General features: G+C 41.4%; 1 protein-coding gene across 10 annotated transcripts in view; it reads right to left on the bottom strand.

Moving 5' to 3' along the window:
• Window positions 1-14,428, bottom strand: part of PROX1 (prospero homeobox 1) — a 52,564-nt gene extending 38,136 nt beyond the window's left edge. For 4 of the 10 annotated variants that reach the window (XM_012459634.2, XM_012459640.2, XM_064383502.1 and 1 more), the window contains exons 1-2: window positions 13,787-14,428; window positions 4,096-5,887 (exon numbers count right to left, since the gene is read on the bottom strand). In XM_012459634.2, the coding sequence (XP_012315057.1) occupies window positions 4,096-5,820 (1,725 nt within the window). In that variant the 5' untranslated portion in view covers window positions 5,821-5,887; window positions 13,787-14,428. Of the gene's footprint in view, window positions 1-4,095; window positions 5,888-8,222; window positions 8,316-11,336; window positions 12,536-12,955; window positions 13,118-13,544; window positions 13,739-13,786 lie in introns of those variants that run through there. The other 6 variants (XM_064383501.1, XM_012459635.2, XM_012459641.2 and 3 more) reach the window with 6 other exon arrangements.
• Between the last annotated feature and the right edge of the window lie 224 nt (window positions 14,429-14,652).

Here is a 14,652-nt window from a genome sequence, read left to right as displayed (position 1 = left end):
GGTACTGCAGCTGAACCTAAAGCAGTGTTCAGACAACCTGAGAATCTAAGTGTTGTCTGTTTACCAAGTACAATATAACCTTACCTAAACAGCAGCCACGGGAGGAACAGCGGAGGCAGCAAAAAAGCAAGTGGGAGAATAATAGGCTGTGAAGGCGGAGGAAGAAAATTCCTTTTTTCCAGCTAAACTCTGGATTGTAGCTAGAGAGTGTACGTGCTGCAGTTCCAAGCAAATGGGTTGAGACTACTCACTTACATTTTGTAAACATTTGAAACCTAAAGAATTTGAGTTCTGCCTTATTCCCTAATTGGCTAAGTTTCTAAGAGGATTCCCCCTCTTAGAAATTAAAATGGGGAAAAAAGATCTAAACTCTCTCACATAGTGAGTGATAGAGCAAGTTGTTATTCCAGTAGGAAGTCCAACACGATCGGAGGGATGCGTGGTGTATGGAAAATATTTTTTAAAATTTACTTATTTGATAATATTTTTCAGGGGAGGGGGTCAGTTGAGGAGCCCAGAGTCTTTTAGTCTTTAATCTACATGTTTCACTAATATAAGTACCATAGCCCCCACAAGACTTCTACAAATGTTTAAGATCTATTTCTGTGGATTGCTTCAAATTTTAGAAATTCATTTCTATCCATGTTTCCTGGTTGGATTTTAATTTCAAATGACTAAACTATTTTCCTTTCTAAACTCAAGCCTTCTTAATAATCTTCCTAAAAGTTGAGTAGAAAAAGCCAGCTGTTTCAGAAAACAGGGTTAATTTCTTTACCTGCACATCTTAAGGGCTTATACTACTCCTCTTGTGCTTTAACTGGGTGCATGCAAATGTTTGGGGCCTAAACAAGGCTATTTTTCTTGAGATGCAAAGAGGATGAATGACAAGGAACATCATGAAGAAAAGCAATTGGCTGACTGTTTCTTTTGGAATTTGAATAAAACTTAATATTTGATTAAACAGATTCATTTGCAAAGATACTGAACACATTTTTAAAATCCAAGACATAAGCCCTTGGAGCAGGTGCACTGACATTCAGTTTAACTTGCACACATTCACTATGTCCCTTCTACTAGATGGGATAATGACATTGTGTGTTCTATCCTATAGAAGATGTATGTTTAATGTGGTGAACGTCGAATGGATTGATCTGATAAGCTGGTGTTCTTAATAGTTCTTATCTTGGCTACTTTGTTCAAAAAACAGATGGTACTTTTTGGAGTGGGAAAGAATTGTTCCTGAAGAATTAAATTATGTATAACAGTTTGGAAAGCCACGAACTAAAAATAAAAACATAATAACAGCAATCACAGTGGTACCATTTCATCGCATTTCTGCTCATTTCTATCGATCTTTTCAAGGAGTAACTGTACAACAAGTTCATGTATGGCCCTGTATTCCTAAAATTGAAGTAACACTGACTCGCTGTGATTCCCAGAGATTTCTTCAAAGTAAAAGCTTGAGAACTTTGCCTACACACTATCAGGTACATCAAGGGAAGAACTCATTGCCATATAGAAGGAGAGACAGGAGAAAAGTGGGCCCAATCTCCCTACAAACAAACAGATCCTCACTGGTTTCAGAATTGTGGAAACTATAGAAAAGGTTGTTTGCCTACCTTACTCTTCCTGAGAAATAATATATCAATGAGATAAATGGTTAAAAGTGCAATGTGTTAATAATGGAGGTGGGAAAAAGAACAGGAGCATACACAAAAGGCCAAAAGGTGGAAAATGTAATCACTAATTGGCACGAGAGGTCGAAATTATTTAGCTATATGAAAAAAACAATTCTGAGTGTGAGCAACTAACATTTCATATGAACATGGGTGTTTCCCAACAGAATCACCGCTCAACAGAAACATATGCTGGTAGGAGAAAGGAGAAGTCATTCCTCTGAAGAAGTAGCAACTATATTTTCTTTAAAGCCTTTGATATGTATTGAAATAAAAGGAACTACTTTCAATTCAAATCCTCAGAATTCCTCAGGGGATTTGGAGGGGCTGAGACAATGAACATAGGCAACACTTAAAGCAATCTAAAAGATTTTTTTCCTAGAAAACCAAACTTCAAAAACAAAAAGCACAACCGTACTTATAATGATCTGGTTATAATGAAAAGTCTGATTTTTTAAAAAAGTCATTAACTGGCATCTTGAACGAAAGAGATTAGTATGGACTTATAGGGGTTTTGAAACTTGGCTTTAAATCTTTAAATATTCATCAAAATTGGCATGCATGTCACTTTACTGTGTGTGTGTGTGTGTGTGTGTGTGAGAGAGAGAGAGAGAGAGAGAGAGAGAGGGAATCCACTATCAGTACTACTTGCTTCAAAATAAAGTTAAGAGATCTCTAGGGTTCAACAGCATCTTATCCTTAGACATTAGCCTTACATGAACCTCTGAAGATGCTCTTTCTGCAAAGGGTACAAAAGCCATTCAAGCCATTGCGTCTTCTTACTTTGCCTTTCTCATCACCAGGAGCAATATTCCAATCATTTTGACCAATATTTACTGCCTGCTTATAATGTGTAAGGCATGGTGTTTGGTGCAGCTTGATTCATGGCTAGTGGATTGAATTTTATATCTTCCAAAGGTCGAAGTTAAATCAACAACCACGCTAAAACTTCCTTTCTATTTTTGTATAGAAATCTCCCACATCTTTCTCTTCCCTTTCTCTTACAATGATATTCTCTTCTTGCTCAGTATAAAAGAGACTCCATGTTCAACTGCTCAAGCGGGTCTCATGATTACGGCCCTAGTAGTTCACCTTATCAGAAATATATACTGCTATCCTGAGAGTTGGCTTGAAGTATGACTGCCACTAACCAGGAAAACATATTTTCACCATAGCTGGGACTTTGCACTTATGTGACAGACTCTGGAGTGGGCTTAGATATGAAAATGTCAATCTCTAGTCATCAAGACAATTGCTCAAAATCCTAAATTTAGTCACAGCCAACTTGATTGCTAAATTTTATATCCATCTGGTTATTTATTATATAAGAAACTTGCCTCCACCTGCCCCCAAATGCTACTATTCTATTACCCCCAAAAGACCAACGACCACAAAATTTTAAAAAATTTACAGAAAGAACCGATAAAGAGAAAAAAAAATCTTCAATTAAAAATAGCTGAAGTTCAGGAGAGGCCTAATAAAAAAAATAACTGTCATCTCTATATAGAAGTCAGTTTCAGAATTTAAAAAAAATCATAAAAAGAGCCATTTTTAAGTCGAATACAGCTGAGTTTTATATTTAATTGTGCTCTTTCGCTTTCCAAAATAATTTGCTTTGTGTATGTTAGGACAAAAGATTTCTGTGTATGGCTGAACAGAGGTTAATCATGCATAGAGGCAGCTGCACCAGACCCAAAGAACAGACCTTGGGTGAACGAGAGAGGCTGATGCTGTCTGAATAAATCAGTACCTGTGTATTTCCTTAAAAAAAAAAAAACCACACACGCACACAAACACAAGTGTCACTTAAAGATTAAAGAGAGAATCTAACTCCCCACCCACATCCATTTTTCTTCCTCCTCAACCTCCCACCTATAAAGTGCTCCTCCTAAGATTTCATCCAGACTTCTTTAAATGGACCAGAAGCCTTGCACATGGTTTACACGGAGCATTCTTCTTATGGGATCTTAGGGATCTGAAAACTGACTTTTCTCCTTATTCTGTTATAAAACTTACCCTCTTTAAAAAATATTTGAGAGAATTCAATCAATATTTACATTGAGATTGTTTTCCCATCTCTGAATCTACTTTTTTTTTTTTTTAAGAGATAGGGATAAGAGGATAATACAGGAAGAATAGCAGAAAAAAGACTGCTGAGAAAGCACATATTAAATAGGAGCTCCTTGAGGCAATGAACAACTTGTGGAAGCTGCAAAGACATTGGTTTAGTTTTAAGCTTTTCTACAATCAGGTACGCCACATGCATGCTGATAAAAGCCTATTCCTTTGAATAATAGGAGAGGTTGCCTTAGGAAGATACGAATCTGCATTACTCTAGATATTGTGTAAACCTAACCTTTTGGGAAACATTTTTTGGTTTTGGTTTTGGTTTTTCCTCGAGGGAAAAATAAAAGGATATTGCACTTCCCGAATAAGGTGAGATTTCAGACATATCTTGAAGATCGCCGCACTCGGACTTTATGAGTGACAAGGAGAGCCCTTCGGCGGTGCTGGGCGGGTGTGCTGGTGAACAAGGGTGGTGGCTCAGGTGGTGAGATGACATCTTGGTCCTCAGACTCGTGGTATCCCTAGTTAAGTCTAAGGATTCAGGAGAGGCTCTGTCTTTTCCAGAGAAGGAGCCAGAGGGAGCACCTAATGGGCTCTGAAATGGATAGGCCATCAAGGGAAGGGGGAAGGGGTGGCGGAAGGTGGACGTGGTGAAACCTGTGGTGGCAGAGAGAGGCGACTGGTGCAGAGGCTGGTGGTGGCCGCCAGCAGCAGGGCCGGAGGCAGACTGGTCAGAGGAGTTTTTGCGGACAACCAGGGGCAGTGCTTCCGTCTGGTCAGTGGAACTGGCCATCTGCACATTGCCAAAGGTGTCCAGGGGGTTCGGAATGATGACGTCGCCAAAGCACTGCAGGCGCTGGTTGGCAGTGTGGAAATTATGGTTTTCCCCATTGACTGCAAATCTGGCCTGGGGGATCTGGAGAGGTGGGAAGACCTGAGGAACCTGGCGGGAGGGCTTGGCCGAGAAGACTTTGACCACAGTGTCCACAACTTGCGACATGGCAGTGTTCAGTTCCTGTTTCAAGGTCTCAGCCAAATGTTTGCCTTCCGGTTGTAAGGAGTTTGGCCCGTGGTCTCTTTCTTTGTTGCTGCCTTCTCGCTTCGGCTTGTTTTCAGCCATTTCCTGCTCTCTGATCAGGGCTCGAGCTCGGTCAATAAACTGTCCTGGGTCTAGCTCGCACATCTCATTATCTGACCTTCCGACAGAGTCCTGGGCCCTGGCATCCAGGATCTCCGAGCGCATGCTGTCTTCAGACAGGTTACCATCTTCATCATTTTCCGAATCAGTGCTGTCATAGATTTGGTAGAACTTTTCCTGCAGCTGGCGCAGCTGTTTCTGCATGTCCTCCAGCTGCTGTTTCAGCTGTCGGCGCTCCTCTCGCTTCTGTTCTTTTCGGGCTGAAACCAGCTGCTGGAAACTCTGTTGCTGCTGCTGGGGAAGCTTTTGCTTGCGTTTGTTTTCTCTGTAACTTTCTCGGGGACTCACAGACTGCGGGGCCATCTCTCTTTCATTTTCATTGCCCCTTAATGCCACACTGGGGGAATGGCTCATACCCCGAATTATATTCTCAACCCGGGCGCGCTTTGCTCTCAGGTGCTCATCACATAAGCGATCCATATCAAACTGGCTCATAGTAGGCCTGCCAAAAGGGGAAAGACACTCTGGGGGGCTGTCTCTTGAAGAGTTGCTGCATATATCCTCCTGATGTACTTCGGAGCCTGTACTAGAGAGACCGCTGGCTTGGAAACTGGGCTCCGTGCCACCATTTTTGTTCATGTTATTTTTCAACAGCTGGGAAATTATGGTTGCTCCTGGAAAAGGCATCATGGCATCTTCATACGAGTTCGCCCTCTTCAGCAGCTTGCGGAGTACATTTGACTTTTCCCCATCTGCATGCTGCACCACTGAATACTCAACATCCTGCTCAGAACCTTGGGGATTCATGGCACTAAAAAACGTTGCTCTTGCCTTAGCAAAAAATGCAGATGCTGTCCCTACCGTCCTTTTCACTCCAATGTCAACTCTTCTCCTCTTGGTTTGCCGGCTTAAGAGGGCTGTGCTGTCATGGTCAGGCATCACTGGACGGTTATTGTGCCATCTTCAAAAGCTCGTCAGCTGGGCACAGCTCAAGAATCCCGGGACCCTGGCCAACAGAACAAAAGGACTGATGAATCATTTTCTTTAAATTTCTCCAAATTTCCTGACCTCAATCCTGAATCAAATACAAAATGCATAGGCTCTGGGATTTATGGCACATTACAATTATTGCAATTTATTATGCACTCTGCTTGAAATGAAACATTTTTAAATATTTCTGCTCCACTGGTTTAAGATGGATTAAGATTAAAAAAAAAAAAGCAAAAACTGCTTAAGCACCAGTAATATGATTCTCTTTCACAAATGCCTAAAATGATACTGTTTATCTTCAGAAGAAACAGTAGATTATAAGAACACAGCCTCTGACAACCAATTGATTAAATTTTGGGCATTGAGATTCATATTATAAGGAAGATGAAAGTGCTCTATACTTAATAAATAAGGTTAAATTTTGAGGCTGTGTGAAATTTGCATGAAAAATTTCATTTCTGCATTACAATTATTGTGGTTTTAATGCTATTAAGGGAAAAAGACTCTAAAATAAATGCAAAAATATGATTGACACCTTTTATTCTTGAATTTTAAAATATTTTTGGCATATCTAAAATGGGAAAGGGAACACTCTCATCAGTAGCATCTTTCAAATATAGATGGTCAATTTAGCATTGAAATAAATGTACAATGTCCATTTTAAAAGTCTGCTTATTTAACTTAGCTGTGCATTTTTATTTGTAAAATCAAATGTGAAGATGGTATCTGTTGATACATCTTAATATAACTATAAGAATATTTATATATTTTTATAATGTCCTTTTTTGACAAATTATTACAAAGTTGGTTCACTGCAAAACAAGGATGTTATCACATTTTAGAAATCAATATGAGGAAGAATAAATTATTGACCAAGACAAAGATAAATATATCTTCAGGACCAGTTTCCTTCTGTTTAAATCTGCCAAAATAATATGTCAAATGCCCAAAGAAACTCTTTAATATACATGATTTGTGAATCTTATTTCCTGTGCCAAATTAAAGGAGGAAAAAAAAAAAACCCAGAAAAAATACTGAAAAGAACATATATAAAGAAGAAAGAAAATAATGTCCATCAAATGTGTGAGAAAGGAAAATACCTTCTTTGTATATGAACTTCCATTGTTTCTTGGAAACACAATATAAAAAGAGAACATCCTTCTTTGCATTTCACAAAAGGCACTTGACATATTGTGTAACTTATTAACTAGGGAGGCTAATCCCAAATTTTGTAGACATATAAGATGTCACCTTTCTGTTTATAATTAACATTTTATGAGGAAAATGAAAATATTTTTTTCACGTCGGGTTTATCTAATATTAAACTTCACGTTTGCTTAACAGAGCACATCTTCACAATAACAGGGTCCATTGCCAAAGGCAGCGTGCAGAGTGTCTGGAACGGCTCCCATCTCTTTCGGTTCACCTGTAAAAACATCTACGTGCTCCCTAGGACTGCATCTGTGGCTAGTTTTAAAGAATGACTATCCATGCAAATAGGCATAATTTCAGCATGAAATAACCTGTAAAAATCAAGAAAATGCTCAATGCTTAGATGGCAACAATATGTATATTTTTTGAAGCGACAGTGATTTCATCATGCAATCTTTGCTCCTGGTTTCTATAGAAAGATAAAACATTTTAAAAGAGCCTGCTTTAGGGTATCATGAAAGAAGATGATGCCTCTTTATATATGTTTTTTGTATGCTTGGGCATGAAATACTTTTTGCATGCTTCAGGATAAAATTTCCTGAACTTGGAATGGAGATGGAGTTCTTAGTAACTCAACATTGGGTTCAAAATTGAATTCAGAATGATTGAGACCCCTTCAAACACTAATAATAAATTGGTTTCAGGAATACAAAAATGCAGTGACAAATACTACACAAACACGTTAGATCTGATAAATCAGGTTAGCTGCCAGATGACAGAAAGAACAAGGAGAGGCTGAGACAAGAAAAAGGATGAATTATTTCAAAGCTCTGTTAATCACAGAAACACTTGCATGGGGGGTGGTTACAAGGAAGACTTTGTGTGTGTGTATATCAGCTTCCCCAAAATAGTTTATTGCCCGTATTTTAAAATTTTACATCTTTTCTATTTGTATGCAAATCCTTTTCTCTTTACTGTCACCTGCAAAGCACATGGATCTCCAATCAAAATGTCGAACAAACTTCCTGCACTATTTTTTTTCCTCCCTGTTCACCTTAACACCCAAACTGGACTTTCCTCCTGACATCCTTGCTATGGGAAGAACACCTCTGCCACAGAGACTTGGAAAGGACATACTGGTGTCACTGATGAGCACAAGGTCATCCCCAGGCATCCTTCCTTTTCCAACTGCCATTTACCTCTGCGTCAACTGCACTTCCTCTCATCCAGCCTAGGTATCAACAGCTGCATCCCTGCACCATGCTGGAGCCAAGAGGAGGGCTGTGCTCTTCCTAAGGTGGAAAGAAATGCTTGTGGGGTCTGTTAAGAACAAGATATAACTCCTATGATAGTCACCAAGCTAAACTAATTTTTAGAATTCTATTTCAGTCAACACTTTTAGATTAAATAACAATTTGTATCTGTCTTGGGCTGAAAGAATTTAAATACTTTTAGGTCTTGTAAAATGTCCAGCTGAAACATAACAAATAGGACAAAACAAGTGGGAAAAATAAGATAAATGATCTAATCCAGCAAGACAAGGCATTATATTAATAGGCACAAATAAATATCTCTCTCCATATAGCTTAGACCTAAATTTGGAAATAAAGGTAGAGTGGTAGCACACACTGGGACCATAGCCCATGGAGGCCATAGGCGTGATTAAATAATAATAACCAGTTGACACAGCACTTTATTGGTGTCACATTTCATAAACTAGACATATATATACGTAAATATATTTACCACATAAGAAAATGCACGGTTACGTTACCATAATATAAATTAAATATCTTAAAAACATTTTCCAAGTGCTTCCATGATATTCCAGTTCAGAACTTAAAGGAAGCCATGGAATGACTTTATCATTGATATTTTAAAAATTCCTTTATTTCTCAAGGTATATATTAAGACATCATGTTTTACCTGAAATTATTATTAATGCATATATTTGCATTTTAACATTAATTTTGAGTTTCGCCAGGCAATACGATGCTTTTGATCAGCACTGGTAGATGTCCAAATCAGTGAGGATGCAGAAAAATACTGATGGAGAATTTGAACCCAAATGTATTATTGATCAGATACACTTACTCTATTCCTGCAAACCCCTCTTTAATTAATGTGAAAGTCTATATAGATTTTTCATCATTAAATATTTTGTTGCATCACTTGGCATAGAACCTACACAAGTGCTTTGGTAATTCTTATACAATGCATATCTTAACATAGCAGATTCCTCCCAGAAAAAGGTATTATAAGAACAAACATCCAGGTATAATCAAAACAGGTTTTAATTACTCCAAAACAGTCTCTTTAATACCTGAATTATCTGACATTCTTTTTAACGTGGAAAATTCTAAGGAAACTGACGACTTCAGGTTAGGAGGAAAGAATTTTCAGTAAAGAATTTCAAAAAACACTGCACCGTGAAGTATAAAGTGGTTAAGTGCTCTACTTTAATAGAGAAGTTATTTCGGGGAGGAGGATTCAACTTTTACTGCATCTATCTGGAGTCCAGATTCTGGACAAAGAAGTGTTTCATTATGGTAATTATCCAGATAGTTCAGACAAATCTTTTATGAGACAGGGAGAGTGTAGGGTTGGCATGGTTTCCTGCTTGGATTATTTAGATGATCTGTCTTTGTTGATAAAATTATTTGAAGAAATTGTGCAAGCCTACACTTGACTTCTTTTAGACAATCATCTTTGGATGGGATTCTGATCTACTTGGGTCAACCTGCTTATAAAATTTCAAATAGAGTATCCTTAACAAAGAATATTTCAGATCAATCTGGATATTAGTGATTTAAAGGGGAAAAATCAGATGACCTGATTCAAGTACCCCCTGAATCATCAAATTGTCCCCTTCACTACATTCAAGAATTTATTTCTGCTAATTAGCAACTTTTCCTTCAGAGATATTGGAGATATTTCTCTTCCCTATCAGGTTAAGAAAGTCTTTGATGTTTATTTTGAAGAACTCACTTGACATAAGTTAATATCTAAATTAACTATGACTGTATTATCAGGTTTTAAAATTTCCTGTCATAGTAGAGTTTTCAAATCATTTAAGATTTCATTTAAGATTCTCCCATCCTATCAAAAATTCCATACATTTTTCACCTGCAAAATGAACACAGAACATTTTCTAAGACATGCCTAAAATATTAATTTCTACTTGTTTAAAAAGTAACAATTTATCAAATTGGTAAATAAGAGACAGAAATAATTTTAAGAAAAAATGCTTTTTTCTTTTTGCAGAAAATTGAACTCTCTAAATGTCCTTTGAGAATGCACAGGCAATAAGATCTGAGAAATTCTTATGTGTATGTCCTTTCCAAGTTGTATATGTACTTAATTAAAATACTATAATAATACATTATGCACAATCCATTTTCATATTATAGTATCAGTAACATTTTACAATTTCTTTTGTTAATCTTAAACCTAAAACTTCTTATATTAACATTGCAAATTCAAGACAATCCCTAACATGATATAAGACATTCATGAAAAGAGGCCTGAGTTTTAAACAAATAAAGAGGAAGTCTGGCAACTTATAGAATAAGCCAGCTTAGGTTTTAAGATAGCATGTGCTGCTTATAGAGGAATGATGCTGGGAAATGAATAAAGTGAGAACAAAGATGCATGTTATGTATGCATGACTTTTTTTTCCCACAAGGTGGTGATTAAACTAAATAGAATTCTGCATAATGGACACATAAAATATCAATAAGTGCCATGCACAGATAACCCCTATTAAAAATAAAGCAAATGAACATAGCCATAGATGACATTTTAATTACCAAAGAACTTCAAAAGCGTCCAAGGAAAGTATTGGGTATGTGTGTGTGTGTGTGGGGAGGGGGCGGGGAAGGCATTAATGTTGAAGTCTACAGAATAAATGACATATACGATCTCATTTTCATGGAAAAAATAACCACCCAAACAACAAAATCAACCACCAGAAACCATTCGCCATCTAACCTATTCCTGTGCAACTCAGTCTACAGAAGTAGCCTGTTTAAAGATAATTTTAAAAGGTCAGGTTTAAAGAAGCCAGATAGAGTGCTTACACTGAATTCCCAACAACCTCCCTTACACATCAAGCCACAGTCCTTAACTTCATCTGTTTCACTATGATATAAACATGTCCATGTTGTAACCCATGGACAAGTTAACACGAATACTCTCGTTTTCCTTCCTCAACACAAACAGCCCATTTCATTTTGGAAACAGAAGTTCTTGCAAGAAACTCTCTATAGAACTGACTTCCCTCATCTTGCATCAGAACAGAAAAGCACAGTTACCTTCTCATGTACTTGAGATTTTCTTTCTCCATCAAATTCATGTCCAGGACATTTGGCACATGTCTGGGACAATGACAGGCTCATTCTACTTTATGAGATTATTTAACATATGACTTGAAAGAGTTTATGCACATACCTATTCTTTCTGGGCAAGGAGAGAGCATGCTTTAAAAGATAAGCTTTAACAACAGTAACACTTTCAAACTGACTTTGGAATTCTTGGCACTTACACACCACTCTTGCTATCCAAACCATACACACACACACACACACACACACACACACACACACACACACAAAGGACAGCTCTCTCTGCCAAGCACAGACCTGGGAGATAGGCATAAACTGGTAGGAAGCAAAGAAAAAGTCAGTCTCCCTCCCCCTCCACCTGCTGCCTAAAGTGGGGGTGCTTTGGGCTGACTGGCAGACAGAAGCCTGGGACACAGCCTCAGCAGTAGTCTGCCAATATCCTTAAGAAAAATAAACAAACACATACCAACTTGCCCTCAGCCCCCACCCCAAGAACTCACATGGCAGGGCTCAAAACAACAACAGCCCAATTCCCATTAGCCCAGACAATCCTATTAACCAGGACAACCATAAATTCATAAACCTCTACAACCCTCGAGCAAGCATTGTGGTCTAGAAATGTACAGACACACACAGACACAGAGGAAATTTGCACCTGTCTTTCTTGACACAACACACCTGTCAGGCCCTGCCCATGCGAACTCTGCTAACAGATTTCTGCCTACCTAGTTTAGGAAAGGAAATGAGTTAAAAAAAATAATAAGGGAGGGCATGAGTGGAAAAGAGAACAGGAGAAGGGACTCTTCTAGCCTTGACTTTGAGAAGAGGCCACCCTGTGCTTGCTCTGTTTTCATAAGCTCAAGGAGACAGCACAGACCTTCTCGGAAAAATAAAAACAAGCAGGTGAGTTCCCAGCCTTCCCCCAGGCAGAGTAACCTTCTGGGTTGCCAAGAACAGCAGTTTCACACTCCAACCTGCCTCCTTGGGCTATTAAAGACTAGGCATGACCCCTCCTTCTAGTTCTGCTCTCTGTCTGCCTGGAGGGCTCTCAATTTCCCAAGAAGCTGGGAAGGGGCCAGAGACCTGGGAGTCTGTGGAAAGCTACTTACTCCTCCTTTACCATCCCCACCCCCCATCGCTCTCTCCACCAATCTTCAGCGTTAGCAGGAGGAGTAACTGGCTGGCACACCAGAAGAACCAACAACTTGCTAAACTGGACTTTGGGTGATGTCTGCACCCGCCCCCTGCGTCCCCCCTCTGCTCAGGCAAGATAGCAGCAGCTCTTTCCCCCTCTTCCCGCCCTCCTCACTAGTCTTCCTAGGAACAATTACTCTCACTTCTCCTGTCCTCCCCCCACCCGACCCAGTCCTCTGAACTGGCGCAAACGGTAGGTACCACCCAGATGAGACCAGACCGAAGCTGCCCAACACCATAGTCTGCCAGCGATGGCTGGGAGATTTATTGCCTCCCATATCTGCTGCCCAAGAACCCCCTACCCCTACCGGGACCGCGATCCTCCGGTCCTCCTCGCGCCGGTGCCCCAATTCCCTCCGCCACGCGACCCTCCGAGGGTCCCGGTGCCGCCTTACCCTACTCAACTTGACCCAGCCCTGGGTCCAGGACCTCGGGAGAGGGGCGCCGCGCGCGTTTCCCGCGACCCATCATCGCACCGCTCCAAGCCTGATTTCCACAATTCGGCTTCGACAGCGTTTTGAGAGGAAAGTAACAGAGCGCCCCCCCTCCTCCCTCTCTCCTCCTCCCAGCTCCCGGTCCTCTGCTGGGGTTAAAAAGGAGAAGTGAAAGGTATGCAAATGACAAGCAAATTGGAAGAGCCGGGAAGAAAGGCAGCTATAATAAACAAGACAAAGAGAAAGGACGAGGGGACCAGCCCCGGAGTTTTAGCCCGGGGAGAACGGAAGGATGGGGCTCGGCGGAAAGCCGGGATCCGCACGAACAAAAAAGCGACCCGGACCCCTCGCGGTCCTCTCTCCTGAGAAGAGAGGGCAGGGGAAAGAAGGAAAGGGAGCAAACGCCTCCTCACACCCCAGAAACAGTACACAAAAGGTGACAAGATCAGCGACAAGTCCAGCAACATCAGCCTCCCCCCCTCCATCGCCACCGCCACCCCCAGCCACCAGCAGGAAAGAGAGAGAAATAAAAGCCAAGCGGATCACTTACTCTTAGGAACTGGGAGGAGCGGAGCGCTGAGTTCCACGGAGGCTCCTGCTTAGAAACTGTTTAGAGGCTATTTTATTATGATTCATTTAAATAATACCATTTTCTTCTGGGGTGGGGGGGGGATGTGTACACGGGTCTGAGTAATGGGAGGCTCTTTTCTTTCCTTCTCATTCAAGAACAAGCCAGTGCAAGTGATTCTGGAAAAGGGGAGGGACTCACGAGGGGAAGAAGAAGATACTTACGCGGTGCAGGGAGCAGTGGGACCGAGCCTCTCTCTCTCTCTCTCTCTCTTTTTTTTTTCCTGCCGGCAGAGAGAGGAAAACACGCGCGCGCACACACGGTGATATCTTGCGGGTGATGAATATGATAATTGGACAAGGGACGGTGAGTCGGTGCGACAGCGAGCGGGGTGAGTGGGAGAGGGAGAGGGGAGAGAGAGGCGGGCGGGGAGGGGAGAGGAGAGAAGAGGAGCAGGGGAGAGGCGAGGAGAGCGAAGACGAGGAGAAGAAAAGAAGAGGAGCGAAGGGAAGAGGAGAGGGCTGGAGAGGAGGAGAGAGACGAGCGGAGGAGAGGAGAGAGCAGCGGAGGAGGAGAGAGGAGAAGGGTAAAGAGAAGAGCGAAGCGGTGAGGGAGCAGGCGGACCCGGCGAGAGCTCTTTTGCGCCGCTCTGCTTTCCCCGGCTGCAATGGTGTATTATTTCAGAGCGCTCCCTCAGCTGAGGGCTCCGCTCCACAACAAGATTTACTTTAAGACACAGCTGAAGGAAACAGGAAGACTGCACGTCACAGTCTATCTGACGTACCCGGCCCCAGCACCCAATCGCGAGGCGCCTTCGGATTCAAGGGGGGATAGCAAGGCAAGAGAACTTGGGAGGAAAAAAAATATAAAAGGGGTGGGGGTGAGGGGCTGGGAAGAGAGGAGGGGAGAGGGGCCCCGCGCTCCCCCTCCCGGGCCTCCATCCCCGGCCCCCACCCCCACCCCCGCCCTGCCACTGCTTCGGGGCGACTGGATCGCCGCGCCTGGGCCGGAGCGAGCCATCTGCGGACACTATGCAAAGCGGGAGACGGCGCGAGGGGCGCCCAGCTCACATTCGCTCTTCCAGGACGCA

This window comes from Aotus nancymaae, unplaced genomic scaffold (assembly GCF_030222135.1).
Source record: "Aotus nancymaae isolate 86718 unplaced genomic scaffold, 86718_ANA_hifiasm-v0.15.2.pri h1tg000032l_0, whole genome shotgun sequence".
Classification (NCBI taxonomy): domain Eukaryota; kingdom Metazoa; phylum Chordata; class Mammalia; order Primates; family Aotidae; genus Aotus; species Aotus nancymaae.
This window is presented reverse-complemented; position numbering and strand designations above follow the sequence as displayed.